General features: G+C 35.5%; 1 protein-coding gene across 1 annotated transcript; it reads left to right on the top strand.

The window, feature by feature from the left end:
* Nucleotides 1–1,528: 1,528 nt before the first annotated feature.
* On the top strand, nt 1,529–7,117 carry LOC141404199 (uncharacterized). The gene is made up of 2 exons (XM_073987563.1): nt 1,529–5,795; nt 5,855–7,117. The coding sequence occupies exons 1-2, from the start codon at nt 1,852–1,854 to the stop codon at nt 5,919–5,921; spliced, it is 4,011 nt and encodes a 1,336-aa protein (XP_073843664.1). The 5' UTR covers nt 1,529–1,851; the 3' UTR covers nt 5,922–7,117.
* Nucleotides 7,118–11,579: the final 4,462 nt, after the last annotated feature.

Here is an 11,579-nt window from a genome sequence, read left to right as displayed (position 1 = left end):
GAAGGGCGGTGCTGCTGACGTATTACAGCATATTCCCGCCGCTTCTAGAAACAACTTTGGAGATATAAGGCCTGTTCGATAACTTCGCAAGTAAAAAGTATTTGCAAGTTCTTGCAACTACTTGCAAGTACTTCTCATTTCTCTTTTACTGAACAAGTTTGTTATCGAACAGCATTTTGTAAAAGTTTGTACAAATTTGTACAAACTTTTGAGTTATCGTACAGACCTATAATTGCTGCTCTCGAACTTAAGTACGGTGGCGGACATAACCCTGTGTTTACAAATGACAGGACAGTTGACTTCATGTATTGATTGTCAAAATCCCACAACTTGCCTATGTGACGTAGGCGTCACGACAACTGCAAAAACAGTTGTAAAATTTTGAATGAAAATCATCGACATCTTTTTGTTTTCCATTCACATATTTGGTTTTTGTTCATGTTATTTTGTTTTCAACACATTTCAATTATTATCTCACTTATTTTTACAAAAATGCCAAAAATTTATCTTCCTTACTGTCTGTGAAAAAATGATGGACAGCTGGGAGACAAACGACAAATGTATGTATGTGTTAGTAAATCAGAGTTGTATTTGAAGACAAACTGTCTGGTGTAAACGCCTAGTAAGCAAGAGCAAGAGACAATTGTGAAACCTCAGGCTTTGCAATGTGCGGAGGCTGGAAGTTGAGGACAACAATCCCCACACCGTTGTCGAACTAATAAAAGATGCACTAATGCAGATAATCGATAAAGTGAAACAAGGGGCTGGCAAAACGAGAAAGACTTGCTACAATTGTCGGAAAACTGGACACATTGCACGAGAATGCAGATTGCAACGACCGATGCCCAGATCCGCCTCACCTTCTTCGAAAAGCGAAGACCAACTTGTGGTAAAGAATCTGAAAAATGAGACATCAGGTGATAAAGTAGGTTCTGCCAATCACGAGACGCCGCCATTATTAGACTTGATTTGGTAAAAGGGAAGGTATTGCCGTTAAATGGAGTCAAATTGCGGACGGCCACAGGCGAGACTACAACGGTGCATGGAAAGGCCTACCAAAGGCTGAGTATGGGTAGAAAATCGGTAAATTTCGATTTTATAGTGGCGGATATTATGGACGAAGTTATACTTGGTGTAGACTTCATGATTGCCTTCGACATCAACCTGGACATAAAGCACCCTGTGATGACATGGTCCAATGTGCAAATACCGATAAGTGTGGGCTACAACGAGAAAAGCAAGCATCGCTTATGTGCAGAGCCCGACGAGATCGCCTATTATATTTTTATATTTCTTAAATGTTGAGCTTCGAACATATGTATGTTATTGTATACATAAAACATATGGATGACGACGGCGTTATCAAACGTTTTATGTGTTATTGAATCCTGTTAAGTGCAAACGGAGTTAAAGCTTCTATAAATATTCCATGGTTGTAATTTTTTTTGTACGCCGCGTCTTGTTTTAGGTAAGGCAGTAAGGAATGATGTTTGACTTTGGAACATGGAAGTTACCATATTTCTAAACTGATTTTTATTTGTGTCGCCGTTGCCTGTATAGTTTGGTGTGGCTAAGTTTTCTTTCATGTAGGAGAAAAAGATTCCAATACGCCTATATTTGATACATACAAAATTAATCGATTTTGTCAATTTAATATTTCCATATTTTTCCTCAAGATAACATTTCTTTGTAATTTTGCGTACGGTGTAGTGTTGTCTTCAAAAGCACAATTGTTTGGAAATGAAGGGATTTCCAGCCAAATACACTTAAGTTTCTTATTGGAATATATTACGTGTATACACATTAACATGACAATCGAGCTACTATAAGCAATATATTGCTTTCGCAAATATGCCGAGAAGTACTGCCAAATGTAGACAAAATGTTAACGGTAGCTACTCCAATACCATACAAAATATTGATGAGAAACCATCAAATGTCATGGCTCCCAAAGAGAATGCTCCTTCAACTAGAAGGAGGACAGCTGTCAAGAAGGAACGTCCATTGTCAGCCGAAGCAGATACCAAGCCGATGTACCAAGGGGGAAGTAGAAAGTCCGAACGTCGAAGAGTAGCCCGTGACATATTTTTAGTTTTTGAGGAGCAACCTAGTGCGCGGAGATCCAGAGGATCAAACAAGAAACAACAAAAGCCAAAGTTTGGGCATCTGAAGGTCGAAGAGCCTGTTAAGTCGAAAACCCTTTTGAGAGATATCAAAAATGAACCAAAGTGTTATTTGGGTGACAACATTCTTGACTCTGCTCACCAGCAAATGGAAAAGGATGATACCAAGAAGAAAATCGTTAATACTGGTGCTAAATCAACATTTAAGATATGGTCATCTGCATCGAGTAAAACGCACTGTTCGGTGTATTCCAGCATAAACAGTGTGGACAATTTTAAGTTGCAACAGGAAGTAACAAAGCCAACTGATGATGCTTTTCAGATCGCCAAAGTAAATCCAATCTTCTTGTGGGCGAAGCAGGACAATACCCGTATCATTGAAGTACGTTGCGAAGACTATGACAAACGGAATAGGATCCGTATAACAAAAACCTCAAACGGTTGGCGAGCTATGCCACGTTCCGATCCATCGTCGTCAAAAGTTCTCAAACTTTATACGACACCTCTGATAAAAGTTAAGCATGAAACTAATATTCAAGAAAATAATAACATATCTCAAACAGCTAGCGCGATGTGTAATTTGGTTAATAAAGAGAGCAAACCAGTTGTCGAATCCGAACATGCGAAGCAAGATATAACTCAAGAACCGATAGATGTTGGAATTCAAGTAAGTGGAATAGACTGCATGGCCAAACCGACAACAAGGAAATCAAAAAAGAAAAAAGCAAAAAAGCGGAAGAGGGTATTTACATGCAAAAAGGCTACAATTAAAATAAACGTATCTGGCGTCGAGGAATCAGGTCCTGCAAGTGAGAAAGATATTGTCGAATCAGTTGAAAATCCAAATGAACTAGTATTGTTAAAAGAAGATTTTAGGAATGCATGTGGGCCGATTTCCGAAATTTCGATTGAAAATACCTGCAAAATCGCTGATATTGCAGAGGAAAGCATTAATAAAGCAACTTCGTCGTTAATTGAGGAAACCTTTACAATGGAACATGTAACATATCAAAATACATCAGACGACGACAATTCATTACATTTGTGCCCAAAAACTGGTCTTTTCTTAAGAACTGCTCGGCGCGATAATGATGTTAGTGAAGTTGTCGAGGTACTTGAATGTAATAATGACAATGATAGTGATATGCTGGAGCAGAAAACAATTGCCTTAGATATAAAGCCTAATCCCGCTGATGATAATAATGAAAGTTTAGAAGCGAAAACAAGAAATCTTAAAGACCTATTGGATGATGCCGATCTTTTCCAACACTGTGATGACAATGCCAACTGCGATGCCGATTTAATTGACACATTAGTTAAGTCAAGTTGTGAAAATAATTTAATTCAAGGAAGTGAAACCAATGCAAAAGTAACTGCCGATAATATGCAAACCAAAACTATGACAGGAAATAATATGGTGGTTGTAAATGAGCCACCTAAATGCCTTTCATTTAATGAAGCAGGTGAGATCGAAGCTTTGAATTGTGAGTTATTCCATCCCAGCGACGAATTTATCGATTCATTTGTTGAAAAACAACCATCTACAACAATTATTGATACCGGAATGCCTAGCATCAACGAAACTGGAATTGCCATGGTCCAGTCTCATAACGCTGTTAGAGGAGGTGAGCCTACTGTTAGTAATGATAAGGTCTTGGAAAACAACAGTGGAAGTATACATATAATTGAAGACTCTCCCAAAGATCTTAGTTATAAGAAAAGAGAGGAAGTTTGTCCCCCTTCGGAGTCACGGAGTCAGTGTGCCGTGACGTCAAGTTCTGACATTGTTAAATCACCAAACCTAGATGAGTCTACAGGTTTAGCATCTTCCTCCGAAACGTTAAAAAATTTAATATTGGAGCAATTTATGAAATTAAATACTATTTCGGGGCACCAGAAACACTCCGTTGACTCGGACAAGCAATCAAATACTTCTCATATTAATTCATCTTACACAGAGAGCAAGGAACCATCGGCTATAATTGAAACTGTTGTAATAGAGGATAGCGATAGTGCTAACGAGGATAACCAAGCTAATGTAGACGAAGAACCTCTAAAAAAGCGTTTACGTTCCAATGCACTGCCATCTGCAAAGGTTGTTAACGAGGAATACGTCAAATCAAAAATGGTTATGATCGACAAGGATCCTGACCCGTTGACGCAACTACAATTACTTATTCGAAACTCTCAGTGGAAAGTTCCTGATCCAATTCTAGTCCCCAAGGATCGTCTAAGTGCTGTTCTGGCGTCACCTGCTAGAGAAATCCCACTATTGATTACCACTCGTCCAGAGCTAAGACTCCCCGAAGCATTTGCCTATCCTGAAATTATTCAAAATCCTAACATTCTTGTGATATCTATGGCCCAGTTGGAAGCAATTCTAAAAAATGACGTGGAGGCAGCCAAATCGAAAACAAACGAATTGGTAAATAAGCCACCGTCGAAAATATTTCCACAAGATATGGGGAAAAATACAAAATATATTGGTGAATTTGTTGATCAGGATAATTCTCAATCCCATAAATCTACCGAAATGCACCCTCAAACATATCGCAATGAAGAGGTCACACCAGAAAAATCTAAATCAATGACACTAGTTGCATCAAAAGGCGAAAATTCCAAATGCTCACATATCGATTCGAGCTTGTCAACCGACATAAATGCAGCCACCATGGCCGTTCTTAACCAAATGCTGTGGCTCCCGTATTTTGGACAAATTTCCCAGGAATTTATGAAATCTATAAAGACACCACATAATTTTACACAAACTGTGCCTTCGATATCCCCGAAGGTGAACAACGCAGATATGGATTCGCGTTGTCATGGCAATAGAAATCAACAAGCAAAAATTCCAGGTAGTAATGATAATCAGAGTTTTAGTAGCATTTTGGCAAACGCTGCAGTAACGTCGATGCTAAAGCAGGGTCAAACGGAAGAAATGAATTTATTCCAGAAAATTGTTCAGCAACAAATGCAGAACGTAATGAATTTGACACAGAGCAAGAACCCGACAGATACAGTCTCAAACAGCTCTGCCAATGCTTCTCATGCATACACAATCGAACAATGTTCATATCCAGGTCGTGGTATGCAAAATTTTTCAAAAACTGACATGACCCATAACAAAACTCAACTCACTCCACAACAAAAGAGTAAAGACCTTGGGCACAATAACAATCACACAGGTGATACTACTAAAATTTATAATTTAAGAAGTTCTATAGCTTCACGCCAGACTTCAGATTTTAATCAATGTTCAAACTCCAAAAGAACAAATGTCGACAATAAACCTAGGCTTACCTGCAAATCTTTATCAAATCTTATCGATCCCGAGCATAAACAACCCCAAAATATAAATTCATCTGCGAATCTAACTACTCCATGCGTGCCCAACGTAGATCCCAGTTTTCATCATGCAATCAATGACATTAAAGACCAATCCACTGAAAATAGTGTTTTAACAACAACTCCTGTGGTGGACCATTCTTTGCCAAATACAATAAACAAACAGTTTAGGGACAATGTAAGAAATATGGACACTATGGGAGAACTAAATAAACACAAAAACAAGATTGTCGAGAATGCTCGTTTAGACCATGGATCTAGAGGTGGAGATACAGCAAGTTTATCGGCTGAAAACAATATACCACTGTGGCATCCTTTATTCGGAAGGTAAGGTACCATTTACTTTCTTCAAATTATTTTATTTTTATAGTGTTATCACCTTCTAGCAACTCGAAGCCAGTATCATATAACAGTCCTTGGCAGTGGACGACGGTGACAGCAGCGGGTGAATGACATACAAGGGCTCTGAATAAAGAGCCCGATTTAAATGAGGTCGAATGCATGACGCCTAAAATAAATCATGTTTCGGCCAATATTACAAATACAGACTATTCGAATAGCAACTATAATACTAGCAGTGGCATGAAAGACACCATACATAGCAATCCGGTTAATAAATACAGCAATAATGTGCGCTTTGACAATAGGAATTATCCACAAAATAATATATGCCTTAATTCCGATAGCGCAACTGTTCAGCCACAACAATTGCTTAATAGTAGTAGAAAGGATTCACAGCAACAACAGTTATCATTCAATGTTTGCAAAGAAGACTCTAGATTAACAGCAAGTGCCGAGTACTCAAATATTTGGCAACAACAACACTATAATTCTCACAATTGGCAGTCTACTGCAATTTGTAATAATCGCAATTATACAGCCAATTTACCAAAATATACAAATGCTAATCGAATGCCAACATTGCAGACCCAGCGTCAACTATATATGCAATTCAATCCCTATCTAACACCAAGAGCCATTATTGCATCTCAGACATCATCTCATTTGACACCCCATCGCACCGAAAATCAATCAAATGAAATTCAACCTAATATGCGTTTCGCAGATCTCGATTATGTGCAACGTTAACACTTCCAATCATCCTCATCAGTTTCTAATATCCCCTTTAAACTTCATCCATTCCGTGGTGTAGAGAAACTACAAAATTTCCGAAACAAATCACGGACTTCTCACTGAGTGTCTTTTCGAGAAAATCAATAATTCGGTTAGTATTCGGAAATGTTCATGCTTCATTTTGCATACTCGTAAACCCAGTAGCCGAAAACACAATATGAAATCTTTAATATTTCTACATTTATGTGAATTTAAGTAGAAAATTTGTTATAAGTAGTTTGTTACGCACTAATATTGTTAACCTGTACATTCAACCTATTGTATTTATTTATTCTATTATTTGTTTATCATAAATATGTATCTAAGGAACAGAAGGAACGATTATTTTTTATTTACATTATGCGTTATATCCAACAAAAACAAATAGCGGTGATTTTAAATTAACATTTCATTCCACAAAACAAATCGAATGTATATTAAAGACAAATTCATACACATGTGTATATCAATTGGTCAGTTATTTGTTCATGTAAACACTAAGGGAATAGTTAAATAAAATAACTGTTTAAAAAGTATATATGTATTTAAATTTGCATAAAATTTAAGAACTTTTTGGATATCGAGTCATTTTATTTGAAATATCGAATACAACCTTACGAAGATTAGGTAAAAAAGAAATTATGAAATGTGAAAGTCATTTCTAAACAAAATACGATTATAATGGAATTGATGTTTGGACACTTACGCCTAATATTCATCTCGACGTACTAAAGTAATTCACCATTCTACCATAAAAGCGCTCTTGGGGCGTCCGTATTACCCAAATACTCCAAATACGTTATGACCGAAATCCCGTTTAAAACACAAACCCGCGATTAAAACATATTAAACTTTTTTCATTCGTAGACACATATAATGTTCATTTACAATAAATTGATTTTCATGATTTGTTTGGCTTTTGTTTTCAAAATACAAAACACAGGCTGACTTCATAAATACATTTCAAATATTGACAATATCATATGAAGACAAAGTAAACTTGTGTGGCAACACTGACATTTTCAAAAAAGAGAAAAAAGCATTTATGGACATCTATGAACACATTGCTTTATTTATTTAAAATTCGGTTCTTATTAAAAATATGTATTTTTTTATTTTTTACAATTCTAATTGTTTCTTGAGTATTTTTCTTGTTTTCTTAGCAAATGTCAGTTGGCATAACAGTACTAAATAAATGTCAATTGCCACCGCAACATAAATGATAATACTTCACAAATTTGGCAATTACTGCGAACTCTGTCTTGTTGCATTTATGAAGTCGCGACGATGTCTTTAAAAAGACACTGCATTTATGAAGTCAAGACGATATCTCGTGATTCCAGGGTTTGAATTTGCTACTAGTTTTTCACAGCATAGCAAAGGGTCAATACTGGTGCTGTGAAAGTGTCGGCGCATAGCATCCATGGTACAATTACTTTAAAAAGACACTGCATTTATGAAGTCAAGACTATATCTCGTGATTCCAGGGTTTGAATTTGCTACTAGTTTTTCACAGCATAGCAAAGGGTCAATACTGGTGCTGTGAAAGTGTCGGCGCATAGCATCCATGGTACAATTACTTAGGTAGATGCCTCAACGTCAAAAAAACTAGGAATTCGCCATGAAAAATCAAACAAAAACCATATGATTTGATTTGGTAAGTAAGAGATAGGATGTGTTCGCTTTGTAGACAAACACATGCGATAACAAAAGACCATTTGGCGATAATTTTGACATTTTACATTACAAAAAAAAGTTGCTTTGTTGTAGCAATTCGCTGATGCATCTACCTAAGTAATTGTACCATCCAAAACGAAAACGAATGCTATGCTGTGCGGTTTTCAAAAACGAAAACTAGCATAGCACATGGTCTGTGCTTGTGAAATCTTCACAACACATAGCATACTCATCAGAATAAAAAACGAAAACTATTTCTATGCTGCGCTACGAATGTTTTTACATAAAATGCTTTTGACTAGCTAGGGCTATAAAAAAAGATTGCTGTGCTGCTGTGATCATTTCGACATAGCATTGAATTATTAATATTAACCCAGCAAACACACTGAGAGTTGTTCAAAAATTTCGAAATTCGCTTCCATAAATAACATTGTTTCAATAACCTATTGTTATTATATTAGGCCTATTCGATAACTTCGCAAGTAAGAAGTATTTGCAACTACTTGCAAGACTTCCCAGTTCTCTTTTACTGAACAAGTTTGTTATCGAACAGAATTTTGTAAAAGTTTGTACAAATTTGCACAAACTTTTGAGTTATCGTACAGACCTATTATTATATTTTGACTCAATTCTGTTAAATTTTAGCGCACTTTAGATTTTTTTTTATATTTTTCCTAAGAACATTTTTAGAACGATTAAGCCTATTATTCAATATTTTCTTCGACATTTTGTCCACTCTGTTTTATTTAGTGATTACAAAAGAAAATTTTCAAAATAGACCTCGATGACTGTCAGTTTTGCTTGTCAATGTGTACTATACTTTACCCAATTGTTTTGTTTCTTTCGATAATTTTTGGATCTGAGATGCTAAAACTTACAACAATTGTCGTTGTATATAATTTTCCATCATATAAGACTACTAGTGACATATTTTACAGTACATTTTGTAGGCTTTTATTAAGCAAACACATGCCGATTAGAAATATTTGCAATAATTTTGTCATATACATACATAGATTTCTTAAAATATGAAATTTCATAAAAAATATGAAATTTCTTGAAACTGATTTTATAACGGTATAAGTGTACTGTTAGGTGTCATTTACGCAGCCTAGAGCACAAGGAAAACCATTTTACTGTTTTTTAATGCGTTTTTGTCACACTTAAACCACTAGTACAATAATATATTACAAACATACGCCTGATACTTATATAATAATAAATTCATATTAATTAAATACAGAATAAAAATGATCTCAAAATACATGTTGGTTCCCCAGCCATATAAAGAAAACAATGTGAGAACTACAGGAAATATTTTTTTTTTATTTACTTATGTCTATAGATACAAGATCCCTACAGACTATGTTAATTATATATATATTTACAAATATTAGGAGTGCCAAGGGATTATATTCATTGTGATCCATTTAAGTATAATATTATTTTCCTCTTCAATACATCACGCTTTTCAGACAGATCAATCAGATGGTATAGTTTGTTGAATTCAATTAGTAGTCGGCGTAGTGGATTGTTATTGGCATAGTTTCTATTGATGTACTCAACGTGAAGTAGCTGATAATTGCTAACCGGAACATTTATACAAATTCCTTCTAAAACAAAATCAGATACAATTTTTCCTTGTATGATATTTAAGAGAAAGGTCACATTAAGCATAGATCGTCTGCTTTTTAGGGTAGGCAGTTTAATTAAACCTAATCTGGACTCATAAGACGGCAGTGACTGTAATCTCCAGCCTCTATGTCGGAGACAGAACAATAAAAATTGTTTTTGTACCGATTCTATTGAGTTAGAGTGGATGTTATATGCTGGATTCCAAATAATTGAACCATATTCTAAAATGCAACGCACAAATGATATGTATAGTTTTTATTTTTTTTTTTTTTTGAAATTTTGGCTTTTTAGGGCGAAGATAATTTTTAATGATTTTTGTTAATTTTCTCGTTTAGAGTTAAGCTTGATGATCTGAAAAACTATAAGTTCTAGGACAGAGAAGCCATTACATAGTCGATACGTCCGAAGATTTGCTTTACCACCAATGAAACCAGGTAACGTAATTTGGTGACTATGTGGGTTCGAGTCCTTGGCTTTCCTTTTTCACTTGCAAATAATTTCAGATCAATAAGCTTAACTCTAAACGAGAAAATTAACAAAAATCATTAAAAATTATCTTCGCCCTAAAAAGGCAAAATTTCAAAAAAAAAAAAAATAAATAAAAAAAAACAGGCTGAGCCCGGCTGGGATTTGAACCCACGTCCTTGAAAAACATATCAAAAAATGTTGTCATGGCGTGTCAGCGTTCAAAGCCAAAACTCATAACTTCAAAGTCAGCGCAAAAAGCGTTTGTCATGAAGAAAATACATTTCTGTGGCCAAGTATCCGCGTTAATGTACAAAAACACATTTGCATTTGAAAAACGATAAGTTCTAGGACAGAGAAGCCATTACATAGTCGATATGTCCGAAGATTTGCTTTACCACCAATGAAACCAGGTAACGTAATTTGGTGACTATGTGGGTTCGAGTCCTTGGCTTTCCTTTTTCACTTGCAAATAATTTCAGATCTTCAAGCTTAACTCTAAACGAGAAAATTAACAAAAATCATTAAAAATGATCTTCGCCCTAAAAAGGCAAAATTTCAAAAAAAAATAAAAAAAACAGGCTGAGCCCGGCTGGGATTTGAACCCACGTCCTTGAAAAACATATCAAAAAATGTTGTCATGGCGTGTCAGCGTTCAAAGCCAAAACTCATAACTTCAAAGTCAGCGCAAAAAGCGTTTGTCATGAAGAAAATACATTTCTGTGGCCAAGTATCCGCGTTAATGTACAAAAACACATTTGCATTTGAAAAACGATAAGTTCTAGGGCAGAGAAGCCATTACATAGTCGATACGTCCGAAGATTTGCTTTACCACCAATGAAACCAGGTAACGTAATTTGGTGACTATGTGGGTTCGAGTCCTTGGCTTTCCTTTTTCACTTGCAAATAATTTCAGATCATCAAGCTTAACTCTAAACGAGAAAATTAACAAAGATATGTATAGTTGTTTAGTTATAAGTGGATCAGAAAATTCTTTACTCCATCTCTTTATAAAACCCAAACTTTTATATGCTTTGTTAGTAGTAAATGAAATGTGATCTCTAAAGTCTAGCCTGTGATCTAAAAGGATTCCTAGGTCATTAATGGAATTTACAGACTGGTCGGTAGTAGTTTGTGTCGATCTTCTGTAATCTAAAAAATGACATGTGTTTACATTTTAAGATATTTAGCTCCAACAAGTTAACTTTACACCATTGATAA

The sequence above is a fragment of the Musca autumnalis genome, unplaced genomic scaffold (assembly GCF_047663935.1).
Source record: "Musca autumnalis isolate F117 unplaced genomic scaffold, ASM4766393v1 scaffold_4, whole genome shotgun sequence".
NCBI classification, from domain to species: Eukaryota; Metazoa; Arthropoda; class Insecta; order Diptera; family Muscidae; genus Musca; species Musca autumnalis.
This window is presented reverse-complemented; position numbering and strand designations above follow the sequence as displayed.